The following is a 23,581-nucleotide window of genomic DNA, read 5'->3' on the forward strand; positions in this document are numbered from 1 at the left end:
TAACTATCTGCAAAAAGAATATCATGCTGAATTACCCTTTTCTTTTCACTTGCCCACAAAACATTGTATAACACTTGGTTAGTTGCATACTTTTATGCTTAGTTAATTATTTCCTTTTTCTGTTTTTCAGAATAAGAAAGCTAACCTGAATTTTGGAGAAAAAACTAGAGTAGAGAAACGGATAGAAGACAAGGTTTTTCAGTTTGCATAATGTAAGTTCTTTTCACTATTTTTGGCCTAAGTCCTGTATTAGCTGACAAAGCTGTTTCCATGGAAACATAGTCCAGCCTCTTAAAATGTCAGAGGAATGCTGATCACTTAAAATGAGACTTTCCAGCTGCTGGTCAAAGGGTGTTACATGCTAGAAAAGAGAAGGAAAGATGAACTGGAGGGGAGGGGTTAGAGTCTAGGTAGGCGGTGAACATAGTCATGCATGTGAGGTCTGTCTTGCTGTCTCTCTGCCGAAAGCTTACGATTATATAAGAAACTGTTTCTCAGTAACCTGCTTTGTTCCCCAGCTTTGGCACAAATGGTTGTTTCTTGGTATTGAGTTTTGGTTTCCTCCATCTCTATCGTTTGGTCATGTGATTTCCATTTCTCTACAACAGACCCTACTTGTGTATGGATAGTTGTACTTCAGAGTGCAGCACAAAGAACTGTATCCTTAGATTTTCTTTGTTTCTTGTTACTCTGGTTTAGATGTCTGCATCCTCTTCAAACTTATGATACTCTGAGTTTAGTTGTACAAATATTTCTTGGACATTTCCTCTATCACATGTATTATGTTAAGTACTGGAGATGTAAAAATAAGACATAACCTATTCTCTAATACATTTGGAATCTGATGAGGAGAACCAGAGGAAAATAAGCATTTAATTGTTTTCTCTCTCACTAAACTGGACACTTAGGAGAAATAGCTAAAATGGAGTGTTAAGTGGATTAATATAGTCTAATGATGAGAATTCTGATCCAGATGTGTGATTTATAATTCTCTTTCATGATTCAATGTAGTGAATATACATACATTTTAAAATATCCAATAATTACAAATTAAAAAACTAAGAGTTCATTTTTGGAAATATGTAAACTCCTAGGTTTTTAAAATTAAAATTAACTGTAGCACTATAGTAACTCCTATGCAAATTTCTGCTTACTTATAATGAAAACATTAAGTAAGCTGTCTCTAATTTATTCCTTTTTATAATTAACACAAAGTTTAAAGATCACATAATATAAATTAAATAGCTCTAATTTTCATGGAACAGAAGGCAACATAATGGTAAATATGGTGCTTATATATAGGTCACATGCTTATAAATAGAGACTTAAAGTTTGATGGAGGATAATCTGTCATTCTTTTTTTTTTTCTTTTTTTTTTTTTTTTTAAAGATTTATTTATTTATTTATTATGTATACAGCATGTATCCCTGCAGTCCAGAAGAGGGCACCAGATCTCATTACAGATGGTTGTGAGCCACCATGTGGTTGCTGGGAATTGAACTCAGGACCTCTGGAAGAGCAGTCAGTGCTCTTAACCTCTGAGCCATCTCTCCAGCCCCCTAATCTGTCATTCTTATAAAAATACAATTTTAGTAGTTCCTGTCATTTGTATCTATTTTCCTGATTGTTGATCTTAGCAGTTCTCCTAGAGCCTGTATAGGTGTTTATTTGTATTGAGTAGTTTGCCTTTTTTCCCTGTTTCACTGTAATGACATTTGAAAGAAGATTGATTGGAATTAGGAATACTGTCTAAAAACCTGGATTTTACTCAGTCAGCATTGTACTCTAAACATATTTACTGAAATGATGCTCAACTGAAGGAGGTAGAAGGCTCATTATTGTCAATATTTTTAAAGCCTGGGCAGAAGAAGCTAATTAAATTTAATGTGTGGGTCTGCACACATAAACATCCTGTGTATTTATGCCTAAGTGGCTTGATTAAAACCTAGTGCCATTGAATAAACTTTTTCTAGTTCAATTTATGTTGGAGGACTCTTAAGATAGAATCAAGTTAATACTAATAGCACACATATTTATATTGTAACTTGTATACATTGTCTTTTTTAAAACTAAAAAAAAGGTTCTGTGAGTAAATTTTCTAAGTGCCTCTGAGGTTCATAGGGAAACTGTCTCTAAACAACAAGCTGGGAAATATAATCAAGCCAAAATGAAAATTCAGTTTTCTGGTCTGTATGCTCCTTTTGCTATATGTCTTTGGTTTAATGGTACAGAAACTACCATTTTCTCTAAATGAGTCCTTACAAAGTTAATTTTAATTTTCTTTATAAAATATCACCAGTTATAAAAACTGATGTTCTACATAGTCCTTTCCTAACCTATGTAGGTTTGTCCTTAGATAGGTTCACTGATAAGCCTTATTGTTTTGGAGCATCATCTTCATTACAAAACCCAATTAAAAAATGAATTTTACCTAAAAACACTTTCTGTATTTCAAGTTAGCCATTTACATGGCTGTAGTTCACAGAGTTAACTAATCCTCTGTGTGTTAATTAAGCATAAGATTGAGATGTTTAAAGTGACTGTTGAAATATCTCCTTATATCCAAAGCATCTATTCTCTACAAAATTAATAAGCAAACCGTTTTACTTTCTCACTCTGCTAAACTTTACAGTAAATTGGTTTTCTTAACCTGTAAATTGAATAGTTGCCCCTCATATTCTGGAGGGGCACTTTTTAAAAAATACCTTGATGTCCTCAACATTATCTGTAAAATGAAGGGAATGCATGGCTTTAATTTGCATTGTAAACTAGATTAAGAACTTAGTATATATTTTCTATATTGTATAGAAATGGGAAATGGGCTATGTAAAGTTTGTTTTTATAATGTAATTCTTATACTTTTCCCTTCATCTTTCCTCTTAGATTTCCCTCATGGATACATTTTCATAGCATTATTATGTGATATGAGAAGTTATTTTTTTTCTTTGAAGTAACATGGATTTTATACTACAGAATTAAAAGAATTGGCTTTATGGGAAAAATTGATATCTAAAAAGTGGTACAGGTGTTTATAGATAACCATGACAACATCGTATATGAATGGGCATGTAACAGAGGAATCAGCCATCGGAATAAAAAATCTTGATCTTGCATCACCAGAGGAACATCAGAAGCACCGAGAGATGGCTGTTGACTGCCCTGGAGATTTGGGCACCAGGATGATGCCTGTGCGAAGAAGTGCACAGCTGGAGAGGATTCGGCAGCAGCAGGAGGATATGAGACGCAGGCGTGAGGAAGAAGGGAAAAAGCAAGAACTTGACCTAAACTCTTCCATGAGACTGAAGAAACTAGCTCAAATTCCTCCAAAGACTGGAATAGATAACCCTATATTTGACACAGAAGAGGGAATTGTTTTAGAAAGTCCTCACTATGCTGTGAAAATATTAGGTAAGTAAAAATAGCACAGCATGTTTTGCTTTGGTTTACTTATACCATCACAACATGTGTATGAGAAGGGCCAGCTTTAAGAGAATGTAAATAATGGAAGTTGAATTAAAGGCTAGGATCAGTTCTTTGTACTTAGAACAAAAGCGTTGGTTTGAATATTGTTCTAGTTTGCTTTCTGTTGCTGGGATAAACATCACAACCGAAAGCAACTTGGGGAGGAATGATTTATTTGGCTTGCATGTCCCAGTTACAGTCGGTTATTGAGCGAAGTCAGGGCAGGAACCATAGAGGAGAGCTGCTTCCTAGCTTGCCCGTGACTTGCTTCCTCAAATTGCTTTTTTTAACTGCCCAGGGGTGACTGTTGTTTCACAGACATTTCCTGGGGAGATGTAATACATGTCTATTCATCCCAGAAAAGGAGCCAGGACTGACCAAAGTAATGTTTGCACCAATGTCCAATTTGGTGAGCCAATGTGTTTTTTATTGGGGTTACTAACTGGACTTTGGGTAAAGGGTTACTTACAAGGAGCAAGGATAATGTAAAAGTAGCTCAGCACCAGAAAGCCTATACCAATGTGGGTAGCAGCTCCCCAAAACTGCAGACTTCACTCTCTCTATGCAGCTGACAGATAGCTTGACAGTCTGAATTTCTTTTTCAGCCAGTTTAGTTGGCCAGAATCTCCCCTCTACCCCCAGTAATTGTTCACTTCTTTTTTTCACTGCTGGGAAGGGGCCCTGAAGAATGAGATTGTAAGTTCCTGTTCTCCCTGACATGTGCCTTTTTGTTTACTTCATGAGGCTCACGAGCCTCCCCTTCCTTCCTAAAGCAAACATTCCCTCAATTTGGAGGGACTGTTGCAATTCTTATGAATATGCCATATAACCAGTGGTACTGCCCACCATAGTCTGCCCCCTCACATCAGCCATTAGTCAAGAAAATGACCCCAGCCATGCCTATAGGCCAATATGACAGGTAATTCCTCAACTTAGATTCTTCTCAGATAAGTCTAGGTTTATGTCAAATTAATGTAAACCAGCACAACTGACCCTTTGCCAACATGATATACAAATACATCACTATTAAACCATAGCTGTTCCTTTCTTACTTGTCCCCAATGTATCGTGTTAATATTAATATCACAGTATAAGACAGTCTATAACTTTTAAATTTTCCACAGTGTTTTAAAAATTCTGCAATTTAAAAGCCCAAATTCTTAAAAATCCAAAATCTCTTACTGTGTGCTCCTCTAAAAACAAAACACGGGACTAGAGAGATGGCTCAGTTGTTAGGAGCACATACTGCTCTTCCTGAGTTCAGTTCCCAGGACTCACTCAGGTGGCTCACAACTGCTATAACCCTAGCTCCAGGGGGAGCTCATACCACTGACCTATTTGGGCACTTGCATTCATGTACACATACTCCCCACATTCATACACATAATTAAAATAATAAAAATAAACCTTAAAAAATAAAAAAACAAGTTATATACTTTCTTATTTCAAAAGGGAAGAACCATTGAACAGTTATAATCAAATCAAAGCAAAATCCCAGTAGTGTAAATGGCTCATTGTCCAATATCTGGGACTCAACTGTGATCTTCTAAGTACCAAAGGGCTTGGGCAGCTCAGCCTCTTAGCTCTGCTGTGTGCAAAACACAGCTTGTGTCATAGGCTCAGTTGGCTTCACTCCACCATACTACCATCCTTGGTGGTTAGCCCATGGTATTGTCATCTCCCAATACTCGAGTCTCCACTGCAGTGAAGGCTGCATCTTCACCAGTGGCCTCTCATGTCCTCTCAGGGATTCCCACCCTGCCACAAGGTGCCAGGCCTCAGCTTGTCTTCATGACCTCTTCAGTTCTGAAATTTTTGCCATCAAAAACCAGTTGGCACAAACTGTGTGGGAGACTTTCACATTGCCAGTTTCATCTGCCATCTTGAGATGCAGCCTTGGCGGGGACCACAGCTTCATTGTGTTCTCCTGGAGGAAATAGTTGCTAAAAAATTTCTCCTCAGTGTTGTAACATGAATCTTAAGAGGTCTTATAATAAAAACCCAGAGCCAGATACTGGGGTGAAAGCTGAAAGATTAGAGAAGCAGAACAGCCAGCCACTAGTTCTTACCTCTACCAAATCTTTAGCCTCAAGAGAGTGAGTTTCTGTTTCCTCACGCCTTATATACCTTTCTCTGCCCAGACATCACTTCCTGGGATTAAAGGCGTGTGTGCTTCCCAGTACTGGGATTAAAGGTGTGTGCCACCTCTGCCTGGCCTCTGGGTCTAATCTAGTGGCTGGCTCTGTCCTTGGCTCCTCAAGCAAGTTTATTAGGGTATACAATATATCGACACACAGTGTTGCTGGTCTCTTGTTAATCACAGTTTATTTTTCAACCTCTGCTAACTAGTATCAGTTGTCCTGCCTAAGCAAACATTTCACTTTAGTGATGCTGGTCTATTAGAGTTCACTGATGATTCTTCAACCTCAGCAACTAGAAACTAGAGATTCTTAATTTGAAAATATAATAGGAAAGCCCTAATAAAATCTGTGAGAGACTCTCAAACTTCTCTTTGCATACTGGGCTTCCGTTGTCTGCATTCCCCTTGATCTTCTTCTCTTCCAGGCTGTTAACAGAACAGCCTGTTAAGCTCTAAGCACTAAAGGCTTTACCAGCCCTAGGTTCCAGTTCTCACCACAGTTCTTGCAAACACATTATGGTCAGGTCTGTCACAGAAATACTGCACTCCTGTACTGCTCGTGGTCTCCTTTGCTTCCTGTTCTGTGATAGACACAATGACTGAAAGTGACTTGGGGAGAATCAGAGTTCTCATTGAGGGAAGTTAGGGTAGGAGCATGGTGGAAAGCTACTCATTGGCATGATCTATGTGACTTGCTTAGCTTACTCTTTTATACATTAGCCCAGGACCACCTGCCTAAGAGTGGCACTGCCCATAATGGTCTGCACCCTCCCACATCAGTCGGTATTCAAGAAAATAACTCCCTGACATGCCCACAGGCCAATCTGAAAAGATGCAGTTCCTCAGTAGAGAGTCCGTCTTCCCAAATATGTCTAGTTTTGTGTCAGGTTGACAGAAACTAACCAGCACAAATGATTACTACAGGCTTTATACTGGAAAGTGAGTTGATATTTTCATCTTTCCTATTAACTCAATTTTTTTTAATTCAAACTACTGGAAAGCAAAGTTAAATAATAATGAAAATGATAACTACATCTTAAAATCTATTTTTTATGACTATCAGTAAGACAAACAGGAACTGCTCATGTGGGATCAACTTATTATCTCTAAATTCTATTGCTTGACAAAAACTGAAAACCTGGACCTAGGATACCGTTTATATGCAAAAGAGTCCAAAAAACATGAAAATATTAGGTTAAAAGCCTTCTCATAAAGAATTTCTTTAAGGGCTGGAGAGATGGCTCAGAGGTTAAGAGCACGGACTGTTCTTTCAGAGGCCCTGAGTTCAGTTCCCAGCAACCACATGGTGGCTCACAACCATCTGTAATGAGATCTGGTGCCCTCTTCTGGCTTGCAGGAATACATGCAAGCAGAACACTGTTAACATAATAAACAACATAGTAAATATTTAAAAAAAAAATTTCTTTAAGCCTTTATGATGTTAGCTGACAGTGTAGATCTAATGAGATTGATGAATGATGGCAGATGTGTATTCCCACACTTAGAATATTTAATCAATGAATTTTGTTCCTGCACACACCAACACTTTCAGAGCTGTGTTAGAAGCCAGTAGAAGTCATTTTGAGAAATGTTGCCCTGCACGTTAATTTGTGCTTTCTTTAGAGCTGGTGCTGTTTCTTGTGGTTCCTGGTTTTTAGATGTGATACAAGGCATGCTTCCTTCCCATGCCTATTGAACTCTGCAGCCTAGGTACCTTAGCAAACACCGTTCCTATAACAATCCTGTTAAGAAGGTCTCTGTCATCTCTATTTCAGAGATGAAGGAAGTAGCCAGTACCAGTGCACACATGTAATCCTAGCTACTGGGGAACGAATGTGAGAAGATTGTGAGTTCCAGACCAGCCAGGGCAGCATGATGAGACGTGGTCTCAAACAAAATAACAAAAGGAGCAACTGTCGAATCTCAGTCACATCACACTTGATAAAGATATCAAGCTAATACCTGGGAGGGTCCAATTTGAGCTTGCCAGATCTGGAGTTGCTACTGCAGCAAGTAGTGGTTTAGATAGAGCGTGATATCTGTCTAACCTGCACTTCATGCACCGGGCCAGGGTTCATGCTAACCCTAATTTGCCCACACGCATCATATATATGCTACATTTGTTCTTCCATGAGTTTTTATTTCAGATATGGAGCAGTTTCTATTCTATCTCATTTACTTTTCTTTGGTAATTTTTTTAGAACGCCTATTTCAGATGTTCATGCTTTTGTTTTAAAAAATCATAGATAATGTATGTTAGACTTCTGGGGCAGCTTAAAGAGACAGAAGTCAGAAAGTGACCAGTTTGACCTCAGCAGAAAGGACTGTTTGAACCAGGGAAGGACAGACCTGGATATATGTGGAGGAGTGTTCTGCAAAGAGGGAAGGGAGTACTTGGAATTTGTTTAGGGGTTTTAGGAATGGGAAGTTAAGTGCAGCTGCAGGGGTTTTTTTCAGTCTCTACCTCCTGGAATTGTTGTCCATACAAGGTCATTTTATCTTTCAAAACTGCCTTGCCCTGCCTACCAGGGGCTACCGTGATGCAGCTTTCAGGATGCAGATGACAATGGGGGGACTGAGTTAGGTGGTGAGGGAGAAGGGGCTGGAGTTTCAACATGGGGTAGGGGGTTTCAGCAAGTTGTAAGGGAAGGGGAAGTTCCTTGGTCAGGATCTGACAGAGTTTGTTCCAGATTTATTCCAACAATGTGTTCAGAGATAGTCAAGTCTGTATGCCTTCAGACGTAATTACAGTGGGAAAATTATGTATTTAGTACACTTGAAGGAATTTTAATACTTTTCCCACTGAGAGTCATTCTCTATTTATTCTTGCTTACCCCTCATTTCTCACCATCTCTCCCTTTTTCCTTCTCCCTCATGTAGTCTGGATTGATCTGTTATTAGTTTAAAATCTTAATGCATTTGTCCATGTGTACTACTTAGAATCAGACAGTGTACACAATGTATATAGCTTAAGCTAGGTTAGTTTAGGGAAAATGGCAATGTTGTGTTTTCACACAAAAAGTAAAATAATTTCTAGTTTTATTATTTGTTTTTTGATTTTTCATATCCTTTTTTCTCACTACATTGCTCAAATTGGTCTCACATTTCTTAGGATCAAGTTATCCTCCTGTCTCAGCCTTTCTAGTGAGTTTCCAATCCTCCTCTCCCTCTCTTTATCCTCTTCCTCCTCTGCTTTCGACTCCTCTTTTCTCCCCTCACCACTAAGCGGCATTCCCTGCTTTTCTCTGTTCCTGCTCATGTATTCCATAACTCGCTTTCCTACAGGTCTAAAAGAACTATTCTTTCTTCCAATTTATAATCCACTGTGGTTTTCATTAATACCTTCATTGTGGACTTTGAACTTAAGGCTGTTTAAAGTAAATTGAAATATAGTGCCGGGTATTAGTAATGTATTTCTCGGAAGATTTAATAAATCATAATGAAACTCATCATTTTGTGCAAGAACTGAAAAATATTTCTAAAGAAGTGTAATAGTGTTTACCAAATTTTTTTCTCTGCTAATAATCTGCTAACACATCAGACTACAACAGAAATACTCCCTTAAAAATTAAGTGTCTACTTGTCAGTATTTTAATTAAACACACATAATGGGAGACAGCGTCAGCCTTCACAGCCAGAAATAACAGTGTTGTTTTAAGTGAGGGAAGGATGGGGCAGCCGGTTTATTTCTCTGAGAAGACACCTTCAGTTTCCAAACGATACATCGTTTATCTGTGAGTAGACAAAATATTCCATAAGAATTTAAAATGTGATCAGAAAGGTTATTTTTAATGAAAGTATTTGTAAATTTGTAATGTATAATAATAAAGACTCAAAAAGGGGAGTTGATATAGAAAATACTCAGAAGGGATAAATTGAATTTTTTTCAAAGCAGTCAGAATCCAGTAAATAATACTGTTACAAGTTGTAAGAATTTTAATTTATTAAGATTTCCTTAAAATTGACATATATTCAAAACCTTGCTTTATTACAAATAAAATAAATTTTTCTCATTCATCATCAGAGCAAACTATCTTGTAAGACGAATCCTGAAAAAAAGTGTAGATTAGAGTAGGAGACAGAATCAAGTAATTCTCAGATATTTCTAGGTTATGTATTTCAGCTTCTGTTTTGTATTAACAGTTATATAATTTGGGGCCAGCGTTGTGAACAAGTAGGCAGAGTAAAGGAAACTAGCTAGAGAAAACTACTTTCTGTTACATACATGTCTGTGTAATTGATACATCCTTGAAGAGGCAGCAGGAAAGGACACACACACACACACACACACACACACACACACACACAGTGAGTTTTGGACAGTTATGTAGGAAACTCTTGGGTTTTGTGGTTCGAACCTTCTGATTTATACCAGATATTTTAATGTTGAAGAAAAGAAAAAAGTGAAGAAAGCAAGGGTGAATCAAGAATGAAATCAGAGCAACACAGCTCCTGCACATTTCTAATATAAACTATCTTTTGATCAATTTTTGTATTGATCGTGAGACTACAATTTTGTCCTACTTTAATAAGCTTTTAAAAATAAGTTTCTTTAAAGCTAGCAAAATGTTAGGGCCAATGAATCTTTTTTACATTATCTTTTTTTTTTTCCTTTGGTTTTTTGAGACAGGGTTTCTCTGTGTAGCTTTGCGCCTTTTCCTGGAACTCACTCTGTAGACCAGGCTGGCCTCGAACTCACAGAGATCCGCCTGGCTCTGCCTCCCGAGTGCTGAGATTAAAGGCGTGCGCCACCACTGCCTGGCTGTTTTCACCATCAGATGTCTGCTTAGCCTGCTACAGGTCCTTCTAAACAAACTGTATTAGCCATACCTTCATTGACATTTGTTTCTTCCTGCAAATGAAGTGATAAGCCACTTGAAAATAGCTTTGTTTGAAGTGTTGAGACCATTTGAAAAGTTTCTGAGTGGGATTGCTAAAATCAGAGCTTCCCTAAAGATTTAGGAATTCATTCGATATGTACATACTCCTATAAATTTTGGTTCTTCAATATAATTTTACTAAAAGTGATTCAGTGCTACATCATTCAAACTTTTTTACACATACCTAAAATTTGATTCTGTTATTAGGTAATACTAGTTTTTAACTTTTTCCTTTCTTGCAAAGACTTGCTTCTTCCTTTTATGGCATGTTAGATGCTTCCAGGGGCAGGAGAGATGGCTAGATGGTTAAGAGAACTTACTGCACTTGCAGAGGCCCACAATGGGGAGGGGGTGTCAAAACCACCTGTACCTCCATTTCCAGAGGATCTGATGCCTTCTCCTGACCTTCAGTGACTCCTGCATGCATGTGGTGCACAAAACTCAGGCCCACACTTGATTTTAAGTTATTTTTATTGTCACTTAATTACTATTGACTTTGGACAAGTTATTTATTTTTTTGAACCTTTCGTATTAAGGTTTTCTTGAGGCTCAAATGGAAGGCTGTATGTAAGCAAGTGGTATACTAGTATTTGGAGTTTTTGTTATTGTTTTTATTTGTTGCACTGTTAGTAACTTCACCAAAGCCTGGCACATTCTAGGTAAGCAGTGTTTTATTACTGTGTTAAAACCCTGTCTCTAGGGTTTTTTTAATTTAGCTTAATGAGTAATTACTGTTCAAGATATTTCTTAAGTTTCTGATTATTTGAAACAAATTCATACTGACCTAGTCCACTAAAAATCAAAGTTCAAAGATCTAGATTTTCTGTTATTGAGTTTACAAAGAGAAAAGAGGGTAAGAGTGTGACCGCAGTGCAGTGAGCACAGTCCAGTGAGCGCAGTGCAGTGCCTGCTGAGAATGAGCCAGGCTTTGGCTTTGATCCCTGGGACTCAATGCTGGGGTAAACTGCTAGATTGTCTACTTATGGCTAAGTGGAAGCACTAAGTAACAGTGAGATTAACTCACAGAATACGGCTGTCTCGTGCTGTGAAACAGCTCTAGAGATGGAGGTCTTTAGCTTCTGTAGGTAAGTTTAGCAATTACCCTAGTTCTGTTCCCAGTTCTAGTCAAAAAAGTCTGGGGACTGGAGAGATGATTCTTGGTTGAGAGAGCATACGGTCCTTTTTGCTAAGGACCCAGGTTTGGTTCCTTGCACCAACATGCCTGTAGCTCTAGCTCCAGGGGAACCTGATGTCTCTTGGCCTCCACAAGCACCAACACAGATGTGTACATAGCCACACAGAGAAGACATGCATATAAATAAATGTAAATTAAAAAAAGTGTTCCCAGATGCTTGTCCAGATTCTTAGGTACTAGAAAATAGACTCTTGCTTCTTATTACCTATTTTTAGTTCATTGGTTTTTAAGAAAGCCTCCTTATAAAGCCCAGACTGGTCTGGAACTCCCTATGTAGACTGTGCTGGGTTCTAACTGATGCTTCTGCCTCCCACTTCTAAGCACTACAACTGTAAGGTTGTGCCCTCATGCCCGATCCCATTGCCTGTCTTATAGTCTTCTTTCTGTTTTCTATTCTTGGGAGCAAGCCAAGACTGGAAAAACGTCAAGAGGTGAATTTAAGGACCTGTGCTTTTGTTTTTAATTATATCCCAAAGCCAATATACTTGATTTCTGTTAGCATATGTAATCAACACTTAAATCACATGACATAGTAGATGTGATAGTGGGAACTTAAAATAATTTCTACTGCGAATCAAGTAAGAAAGAACTAAACACTGTACCAGTGAGGAATTTAATCTAGATATGAAGAAATGCTTTATAGGAAAGTTGTGACCCCCCCCCCCCCGAATTTATTACCAAAGCCAGACTTGCCATGTTACTCTGTCTCCACACTGTTGACTGTCCCCCACCTCTCTGCCTTGGGATGCCCTTTGTCCACTCCCTGCTTCGCCCTCATGCCAGTCTCTGTCCAGCCCTGTGTTCTTCCACCTGTTTTCTCTGTCCAGGGTTCTTTTTCCTTGTCCATTGTCTGTGTGGTGAGGATGAAGGAAGTCTTATGCTGTCCCTGTCTTGTTTCTCTTTTGCCTCTGTGTCTTGGGTTTTGTTTTGCTTTGCTTTGTTTTAGGGTGCTAAAGACGGAGCTGGTCTAGTAGATGTTAAGTGTGTTGATTGCGAGAGCTCCCCACTGAGCACAGCCTAACCCCGGCTTCATTGTAGTTTCAGAAGAGCATGCATGTTTGTCAGGACTGATTTTGTCCTGTCTGATAGATAGGATGGTTTGAAATTTCCTCTGGCCTTGTTTACTGTTGAAGAACTTACGTAGATTTAATTTACAAGTGCAGCCATCAGTGGAGGGAGCTTTCTTTAGTGGGTAAGAAATGAACTATCCTGAAATAGCACATAGCATATTGGCCTTTAAAGATCTGCTGTTCAGAACAAAGCTTTTTTTTTAATTTACGACTAAATATTCTAATCTTTGAAAGTAAGAGTTTGGGGGCTGGTGAGAAGGCCAGCAGGGTAAAGATGCTTGCTGCTGAGCTTGCTAACCACCTTAAATTATATCCCTAGGGCCCGTGTAGTAGAAGGAGAGCACCAACTCCTTCAAGTTGTCCCTACAGCTACCTACATGCATGTGTGCATGCACGTGCACACACACGTACACAAAGTAAATAGAAAAAATGTGAATGTATATGAATGTTTTGCCTACATGTATGTTTGTTTACCACATGCATGCCAGAAGAAGACCATCAAATCCCCTGGAACTGCAGTTACAGGTGGTTGTGAACTTTCATGTGGTTGCTGGGAATAGAACCTGAGTCCTCTGGAAGAGCAGCCAGAGCTCTTAACTACCGAGCCAATTTCAAGTTCCAATGTAATGAAATTAAAATTTCTCATTGGAGATCAAAATAAGGCTGAAAATCTTATCAAGATGATTGAGAATCACCAAAACTAGTCACAGATTTAATGTTGCTGTTAGTATTACTCATTATGACATTATTCTTAATTTCAGAGATAAAACTCTTGCTTGGTGGTGGTGGCACATGCCTTTAATCTTAGCACTCTGGAGGCAGAGGCAGGAGAATCTCTGTGAATTCAAAGCCAGTCTGGTCTACAGAGTGAGGTCCAGGACAGCCAGGGCTATACAGAGAAACCCTGTCTCGAAAAACCAAAAAACAAAAACAAAAAAAAACAAAAAAAAATAGTTTCTCATGTTCATTAGTAAAAAAAAAATGAGAAAGCAGTATAATTTTATTTATCATGTTTTAAGGCTATACATGTTTATTATTTTCTGTGTGATAAAATTATTGTGAGCAAATGGAGCATAATTTAGATGTCCTTTAAAGTGACCAATTTATTTATACTAGTTTCAATTAGAGGGCTTATGTTATTTGGTATTTCACATTTTCTGTGAAGTGCTGCAACTACATATATTTAGTGTATATCTTGTCATGCTATGTACATTGATGAAGTTTTGAAAGTCTCCTGAGTGACTGGTAACTTAGCCTCTTCTACTTGTTCGTTAAAAGCACTTTGGGCAGCTTTCTTCCTAAGAATGCCACCAACAAACTTTTCCAGTTGATTCAGTCATGAAAGCAGCTGTGGGATTTATCTTTAAATCCTAGCTGTTGACTATGCTGTACGTCCTGGTTACTGGTAGCAGTGCACTGCTATCAGAAATCCTTTACATTTCTCGAAAAGACATTTAGCCTTGTTAGTCAGAAAACTTGCAGCTCTGGCTTACTTTGCATAACTGCCTCCATATTTTACCTACTATTATGACGTTAAATAGAATACTCTGAGAAAATATTTAAAAATAAGATTCTTATCTAAATTATCAGAAAATAAAATGCAGCAATATTGTAAAAGTAGCATTTGGAGGGTAAATTGGAAGGCGAGCTTATACAAGCCAATTAACTGTAGGAAACATCTCCTATAAATAGGCAGTGATACAACCATAACACATGCATTCCTTTAAATTCAAGTTAAAAAAAAATTACGTATTGCTGAATTGGGCAGAAACCACAGCTCAAAGTAGCCTTTCTGAAACAAGTAAGTAATACTGTACATACCCTCAAGCCCGGACCCCAGCTCCACCTTCCACCCCTGGTTAGAAGTTGCAGTGGACTCTCATTCTCATGCCATTATGTATGACATTAGTCTAATCTGTCATTTTTCTCCACTTGTATAAATTTGATGTATCTTTAAGTGTTTGTTCTTGTTGGTCTTTGTTTAATTTAGAAAAGTTCCTCAGGGTCTGGGAATAAAGATCAATTGGTAGACTGCTTGTCTAGCATGCATGAAACCCTGTGTACTATTTCCCAGCCTTGCTTAAAAAAAAACAAGCTTGGTGGTGCATACCTCCCAGCATTCAGGAGGTGGAGGTAGAAGGATCAGGACCTCATGATTTTCCTCAATTTCTTAGTGGATTCAGGCCAGCCTGGGTGTCTTTGTTAGGGTTTCTATCACTGTGAAGAGACACTATGACCATGACAGTTCTTATAAAGGAAAACATTTAATTGTCATTGTGAGAAGCATGGCAGTGTGCAGACAGACATGGTGCTGGAGAAGGAGCTGAGAGTTCTACATCTGGATCAGCAGGCAACAGGAAGTGAATGGCTTGAGCTTCTAGACCTCAAAGCCTACCTCCTACTGACACACGTCTTCCAACAAGGTCATACCTCCTAATAGTGCCACTCCCTAGGACCAAGCATTTAAACACATGAGTCTTTGGTGGCCTTTCCTATTCAAACCACCACACTGGGCTACATGAGACCATTTCAAAAATTATATAAACAGAGACACACAGAGGGAAGCATTTATCAAGATTTTAATGATGATTAAATAAAGTAATACATATAAAATATATACTATATTTTACTATTCAAGAAGGGCAATAACTATGTAATTCAGCCAAATATTTATAGTGTTTTAGTCAGTAATGGTAATACCTAATTATAAAAGCTGAGCTTCAGTATAAGCGATCTCAGTTTAGTTTGGTGACATTGATTAACACAATGCATTTGGAGTTTTGGTGAAAACTTACTAGTTAAAGAAAAAAAACAGAAGCAGACATGAATAGGTCTTGATAGACTTGAGTATTGGTTTAAAGAATGCTCCTTGGAGCAAGTTTAAATTGGTGTTACACCTAGGTGAAATTTATAGGCATTTCTAGAATTAGTGTAGTTTTAATGTGCTTTCATCTTTTTAACTTATTATTTCATGTATAGGTATTTTGCCTTTGTGTGTGTCTTGTGTGCCTGGTTCCCATCGAGGCCAGAAGAGGGCATCTGGTCACCTGGAACTGGACTTGCAAATGGTTGTGAGCTGCCATGTGGAATTGAGCCCAGGTCCTGGAAGAGCAGCCAATACTTTTAACCATGAAGCCATCTCTCCATCCTCTACTTTTATCCTTGAGTGTGCATAGCTTCTGTGTCCTGAGTCTTTTAAGTTTCAGCTGTACTATTATTATTCTCTGGCTGCCTGTGTCTGTGATCTTCACTTGTTCTCAAGCACCCGAGTGAAAGCAACTCTAGAGTAGTTTTTCCCCCTGAGTTAGAAATTGCCACATGGTGTTAACAGTTTCAGAAATCAGTGTGGACAGATTGGCTAGACTTGACCTTTCTTTGGAACCTGTATTCCTTATTTCAGATCCTATCAACAGAAAAAGCCTACTAACTTCTTCAAATTTCCTATTTACTGTCTGAACAGTATTTTGTTTATTTGTTTTTTTGGACAGGGTCTCTATTATGTAGCTCTAGATGTTCTGGAATGTACTTTGTATACCAGGCTGGCCTCAAACTCATAGAGATCTACTTGCCTTCGGCCTCTGGAGTGCTTAGACTAAAGGTGTGCGCCGCCATGCCCGGCCTCTGAACAGTATCTTAACGCCGCTAATCTTCCAGAGTAACGGTACTGGTCTCAAGCATTCTCTCTCAGTTAGCATCCCTAGTCTAGGTACCACCTCCTACTTTCCTAGCTGGCTTTCCTGGCTTATGACTACACTGGTAGACTTGAAAAAATTAATTTTAAATCTGAAAGTAAGGATAAAGGTGACAGACAATTGCCAAGGAGGAAGTAGACTAACAAAGCAAACATAAGAAACTCATAGGAGGGCTGGAGAGATGGCTCAGCAGTTAAGAGCACTTATTGCCAGTCCAGAGGACCTAGATTCGATTCCCAGCACCCACATAGTGTCTCAAAACAGTCTGTAACTCCAGTTCCAAGTAATCAGATGCCCTCTTCTAGCTTCCAAAAGCATCAGGTATGCACATAATGTATAGACGTATATGTAGGCAAAACACCCATAATATAAAACACATAAAATAAAAATACCTTTTTTTTCCTTTGGTTTTTTTTTTTTGTTTGTTTGTTTGTTTGTTTGTTTTTTTCAAGACAGGGTTTCTCTGTGTAGCTTTGCACCTTTCCTGGATCTCGCTCTGTAGACCAGGTTGGCCTCAAACAGAGATCCGCCTTCCTCTACCTTCCGAGTGCTGGGATTAAAGGCGTATGCCACCACCACCCGGCCAAATACATTACTTTTTTACAAAGAAAGAAACTCATAGTAATTGAGAAAATAGGTATGAATAATAGTCCCAAATACATAATTTCTTATATTATGCTAACTTATTTGAATACCTTAAGTCAGTGGCTCTAATTCAGAAGATGGTACATTATAGCCAACTTAAGATCACTAGAGACACTGAAATTGGAATTGTATTTGTGGTAGAACTCTTAGATATACAGCTCTTTTCAATTTCTTTAGTGATTTTTTTTGGGGGGGAGGAAGGGAGATATCTATCTGTGTGTTCATACGTGTGCTTGTACACAGACGTGTACACGGCGTGGAGGCCAGGGGTTGCCATCCACTGTCATCTTCAGTTGCTCTCCACTTCACTTTCCTGAAGCAGGGTCTCTGACTAAACCCAGAGCCTGCCAAGTGCCCCGGGAACCTTGCCTCCACTCCACAGGGCCGACATGAGCAGTGGATGCTGGTGACCAGAACTCGTGCAGCAGACACTTCCTACAATGAGCCATCTCCCACTCTCCTCTCCAGTTATTTTTATAGATACTTTGGACTAAAAGCTATTACTCCAATATAGCAATGAAATTATGTTCAGTATGTTCCACTTAAGACTGCAGGAATATCCATGTAACCAGTGAAATTCCAGCTGTTAAGGATAAATTAATGGAAAAAAGAAATGCAAATGGTCATGTCTTGTAGAAATGCATTCACCAAAGAATAAAGATCAGCAATCCTTAATTTGGTTTGTTTGAAAGCAGAAACTCACAGTCATTGCTTATGGCAGTATAAGTTGGTACAGATCTGGGAGGCAGTTTGGCAATGTGTATCAAAGTCCTAAGTGTTTCTACTCTCAGTAAGCTTACCCTAGGGATTTATTCTGATGAATAATTAGTATTTCAATTACAAAAATTAACAGTGTCACTATATGGTTAGATCTGCCTTGAAAAAAAAAAACCTGGAAAAGCTATATGGTATGAAGTAATGCCAGTAATTATGACAAATAGGTGAAAATATAAATAATTATATATATATATATATATATATATATATATATATATATACACACACACACACACACACACTATTAGTATGTCATTTTTAAGTAGCTTTAGTGTTCAGGAGAGATTTTCCAGCAACTTTTTGTCTTAAAATTATTTCATTCTCCCTGGAGTTGCAGAGACCCTGAGAAACAGTTCCCTTCTGCAGTAGGTTGCTTATTGGTTTCAGTCACCAGTGAGGCCCGAGGCTCCTCACTTGTCTCATTTCCCAGACAAACCCCCTGAGCCTCTTTCAACAGTTAAGTTATTAACATTTTTAATAAGACTCCCTCCACTTTGGGAAGTATCTGTAGTTCCCTTAAGATTGTGGACAATTATCTTAACTGCTTTGTAGATTTCGTATTTTTTCTTTTAAGTTATTAAATGTTTTCCTGTATTGCTCTAAAGTTACTTTAAAGTTATTAATATGGTCACCTCTTAGAATTTGATAGAATCTTAAATTCCATGTTTTTATCTACTCTTGTAAATATAACAATAGTTTGTGCCTAAGCTCTGTCTCTCTTCAAGTCTTCCTTCCATAGCTCTGGAACAATTTCCTAGGTCATTGTAGTTTTTCCCAGTTTTGAATCATTTTAAAATGTTGATAACCATGTAATTTCTCATTGTGCTGTGTACTTAATGAGGGGTTTGTGTGTGCACATGCAGAGGCACACACACACACACACACACACACACACACACACACACACACAACAAAAAACAAGGGTCACTAGGGCTCTTTTGATTTGGGAGGGATAGATAAGAAACTCCAGGAATCAACTGAAGTGCTTTTAGAGCCTGTCTAACGTTTAACTCAGTGGTAAAGGTACTTCCCACCAAGTCTGACAGCCTGAGTTCAACCCACACAATGGAGGGCAAGAATTGATGCCGGCAAGTTGTCCTCTGACCTCCACACACGTGCATTGCACACACAAATCACACAAAAACAAGTGTAAATTTTTAAAATTTAACTGCTATTAAAATGGTGGCATACAAAATGAAGGAATGAAAGTTGGTAATTTCTCTTCAGAACTAACAAGAGTTAAGGCATTTCCCCATGTGACTGTAACAGTGTCCACTATATGTTTTTGCCAGATTCATTTACAAACTTAGTTTTTGTCAAAATCACAAAGGGACTTTTCATTTTAGAAAAATAAGAAAAAGAGAATGGAACATATGCCAAAGATTGTGAGTAATTTTGAAAGTAAAGATTTTTAAAGCATTTTCGTTTTAATACTCTCCCCTCCCACAAAAACCCTATTGGGGGACAGGGGAGAAACTGCTAATGGTTCTTAAGCATTTGGGCCAGGTCCGTAACTGGAAAAAGGAGTGTGCTGTGTATGCATACCAGCAGGCACAAAAAACACACAGACCAGAAACTTTCACATTTTAGGAGACCCACACATTCATTAGTTTTGTAGACAACAAAAGTAGTTGTTTGTGATGGCTAGTTTGTTTTGTTTTGTCAACTTGGTGCAAGCTAGTTATCTGAGAGGAGGGAACCACATTGAGAAAATGGCCCCATAAGACTGGCCTGGAGGCAAGTCTGTGGGGCATTTTCTTAAGTGGTGATTTATGTGGGAGGGCCCAGTCCATTTTGGGTGGTGCCACTGCAGTGTTGTTGGTCCTGGAGTGTGTAAGAAAGCAGGCTGATAGCTGGGCGGTGATGGCACATGCTTTTAATCCCAGCACTCGGGAGGCAGAGCCAGGCAGATCTCTGTGAGTTTGAGGCCAGCCTGGGCTACAGAGCGAGATCCAGGAAAGGTGCAAAGCTACACAGAGAAACCCTGTCTCGAAAAAAACAAAAAACAAAACCAAAAAAAAAAGAAAGCAGGCTGAGCAAGGCATAGGGAGCAGGCCAATAAGCAGTGTTCCTCCATGACCTCTGCCTCAGTCCCTCCCTTTAGGTTCCTGCCCTGCTTGCATTCCTGACCTGACCTCCCTCAGGGACAGACTGTTCCCTGGAAGTGTAAGATGAAATAAACCCTGTCCTCCACAAGAAGCTGTTGGTCGTGGTGTTATCACAGCAGTAGAAACCCTAAGGTGTTGGTAATATGAATACACTTCATTCTCCCTATTAAATCAGTTTTGCAAATAATATTGAATAATGGTAATGACATTACTAATGTAATATAAATTAGCAAAAACTCATTGAGATGAGTTTGATTGTTCGTTTATTTTCAAGACAGGGTTTCGCTGTGTAATAGTCCTAGCTGTCCTGAAACTCACAAAGACCCACCAGTCTCAGCCTCCCAGATGCTGGGATTAAAGGCATGGCCCACCACTGACAGGCTGAGTTTGGCTTTTAAAATGTGAGAATCTTAAGTAAAAGTTCTATTTCTGGAAATTAAATTTTTTTCGTTTATTTGTTTTATATGTATGGATATTTTACCTGTGTGTGTGTGTCTGTACACCAACTACAAACCTGGTGTCTTCAAAGGCCTGAATAGTGTTGGATCCTCTGGAACTTGAGTTACAGTTAGGAACTGCAATGTGGGTGCTTGAGGATCAAACCTGGGTCCTCAGGAAGAGCAGCCAATGAGTACTCTTAACCACTAAGCCATCTTTCCAGTAATGGTTTCTAGAAATCATCTTAACAGAATCTCAGACAAATTTATATGCAGCAATGATTTTTTTTGTACTGAAGTAGTTCTTATTGCTTATGATAGTTAAAATGGAAGCATCCTAAATGTTGAACGTTAATGTAATTATTATAAGTTGTGCTTTAGCCATGTAAAATATGATGGACCCATTACTTGTAATGTTCTTTTAAAAATAGTGATGTGGGAAAGCAGATACAATGTACGGTTATGCTAAGAGGTGAAATATTTCTAGATAGTGAGATTATTGATATTTTTCAACTTTAATACTGTATTCCCTCATTTATTTTATAGTAAGAATGTATCTTTCCAATTAAAATGCTTTCTTAAAATTCAAGTTATTATGTTTTATACTTTAACAGTTTTATGTAGTGTTATTAAAATAACAATGATTGACACTTAAAACTATACAAACTATTTTTACCCTAAAGACAGAGTTTTACTGGTTCAAGGAAATATATCTTTAAACATGTGTTGAATTTAAACCAAAACAATTAATTTTGGGACAACTTTCCTTTTCCTACTAGAAGTTGAAGACTTATTTTCTTCACTTAAACATATCCAACACACTTTGGTTGATTCTCAGAGCCAGGAGGATATTTCACTGCTTTTACAACTTGTACAAAACAAAGACTTTCAGAATGCGTTCAAGATACACAATGCTGTCACAGTGCACATGAACAAGGCCAGTCCTCCATTTCCTCTTATCTCCAATGTACAAGACCTTGTACAAGAGGTACGTGTCTAAACATCTTGTTGACATCCACAGGGTAGTGATTAGTCACAGTGAAGCAGACTGTTGGCAAGGCTGATGTGATTATTGTCTGAGGTAATTGATAGTGGTTACCTGCTAAGATACTGCAATGGGAAATGAGAAAAAATTGCTGCATGCATTATGTTCTGAAAGTATTTATAACCTAGTTAATACTGATCAGGAAGAGTTAATTTTATACATAAAGTAAGTATAGATGGTAGCAAATGTTTCAACTTTAATGCATTCAGTATGGTTTTATTTAACCATTCATTATATATTATAAATTCAGATAAAATAATCCCTAATAATCAGGGATTATAAATATATAACTCTTGAAGATACATTGCTGATAATTGGGGGATTTTTCTTATAAAAATAGTACAAATGTTGCAGATTATTAATTTTTATTTATTTTATATGTTGATATGTTTCACCAGCATGTATGTCTGTGCACCCCATGAATGAAATGCCCATAGAGGGCAGAAGAAGGTGTCTGGTCCCCTGGGATTAAAGTTACAGGCAGTTGTTAGCTGCCATCTGGGCACTGGCAATTAAACCCAAGTCCCCTGGAAGAGGAGCCCCTGCCCTAATCACTGACCATCTCTCCAGCCCATATTATCCAGTTCTACTGCTTAAAAAAGTTTCTTTTGTTAACATATTGCTTTTAAATTCTAGGTTCAAATGCTAGTTGATGTTCATTGTTTAATATGTCCCCAAGCATCTTTCACATTGAAGGTTTTTGTTGTTTTTTTTTTTTTTAAAGATTTATGTACTATTTATACAATGTTCTGCCTGCATGTATGCCTGCAAGCCAGAAGAGGGCACCAGATCTCATTACAGATGGTTGTGAGCCACCATGTGGTTGCTGGGAATTGAACTCAGGACCTCTGGAAGAGCAGCCAGTGCTCTTAACCTCTGAGCCATCTCTCCAGCCCCACATTGAAGGTTTTTAAAGCATTATGAATAAGCTCTGATTTCGGGACAGTATACATTCTGTCATTATTATAAAATTGCAGGTTATTTTAATCTTACAAAAAATAATTCTGAAAACATCAAATAAAATGTACTTCATGCCGGGCGGTGGTGGCGCACACCTTTAATCCCAGCGCTCGGGAGGCAGAGGCAGGTGGATCTTTGTGAGTTCGAGGCCAGCCTGGTCTACAGAGCGAGATCCAGGAAAAGGCGCAAAGCTACACAGAGAAACCCTGTCTCGAAAAAAAAAAAACAAAAAAAAAACAAAAAAAAAAAATGTACTTCTTTGAGTCTGCATAAAATACAGAAAAGGGACGGGGAGCAAGTACAATTTCTAAAAAAAAAAACCAAAAAACAACAAAACGTAGTAGTAGTCTTTGTTTTTAATAACTGAAATGTAAGTTCAGGGCTGGTGAAATGGCTCAGCAGGTAAAGACACTTTCCACCAAGCCTAATATCCTGAGTTTGATCTCTGGAACAAACATGGTTGAAAGAATTCAACTCCTACAGTTTGGCCTCTGATCACATATGTGCCATCGCATGTATGCACCCACATATGCACACACACAGAGAAAATAAATATATTAAAAATTAAATATTTATGTATGTATCATTGAAGGGCTGGAGATGGCCCTCAGTGGTAGAGGGCCCTCGATTCCATCTCTAGCATTGCCGTAAAGAAAGTGAACAACACCTCAGTTGACATTTACTACTAAGTGATAAGTAATAAAGACTTCGAAAAATTGAAAATATTAAGATCCAGATTAAATCTTTGATAACCTAATTCTTAGACATTAATAAACAAGCAAATTTTGTGGTTGTTATCCTTTTTTTAAAGAAAAGATTGGTAACTTGAATTTCATGAAATAAACTTTTGCTTATCCAAAAAACATCTGTGAGTAAAATGTAAGTCAACATATCAGGAAATAGAATTTGATTTTTTTTTTATTTTGAAATACTGGTGCGTGCATATGTGTATGTGTGTGTGTGTGTGTTAGCATGAGCACAGGGATTGTGGGAAGACAGTGTGGCATATGTGTGCAACGGTGGTTTAATGGTGGCCCCTAAGGCCATGAGTAATGCCAGGGCTGGGAACAAGGCAAGAATCAGGGGATACTTAATGCTAAGGTTCTTAGACTCAATCCTGTAAGTGGCTGAGAAAGAGGCAGTGAGGATGACAGTGGTCGTTTTCTGTTT

At 38.2% G+C, this 23,581-nt stretch overlaps 1 protein-coding gene across 4 annotated transcripts in view; it reads left to right on the forward strand.

Moving 5' to 3' along the window:
- Positions 1–23,581, forward strand: part of Pals1 (protein associated with LIN7 1, MAGUK p55 family member) — an 84,176-nt gene that overhangs the window by 35,237 nt on the left and 25,358 nt on the right. For 3 of the 4 annotated variants that reach the window (XM_059279036.1, XM_059279035.1, XM_059279034.1), the window contains exons 2-4: positions 131–212; positions 2,884–3,408; positions 21,186–21,394. In XM_059279036.1, coding sequence (XP_059135019.1) covers positions 3,042–3,408; positions 21,186–21,394 — 576 coding nt within the window. In that variant the 5' untranslated portion in view covers positions 131–212; positions 2,884–3,041. The remainder of the gene's footprint in view (positions 1–130; positions 213–2,883; positions 3,409–21,185; positions 21,395–23,581) is intronic. The other variant, XM_059279037.1, reaches the window with a different exon arrangement.

The sequence above is a fragment of the Peromyscus eremicus genome, chromosome 14 (genome assembly GCF_949786415.1).
Source record: "Peromyscus eremicus chromosome 14, PerEre_H2_v1, whole genome shotgun sequence".
Classification (NCBI taxonomy): domain Eukaryota; kingdom Metazoa; phylum Chordata; class Mammalia; order Rodentia; family Cricetidae; genus Peromyscus; species Peromyscus eremicus.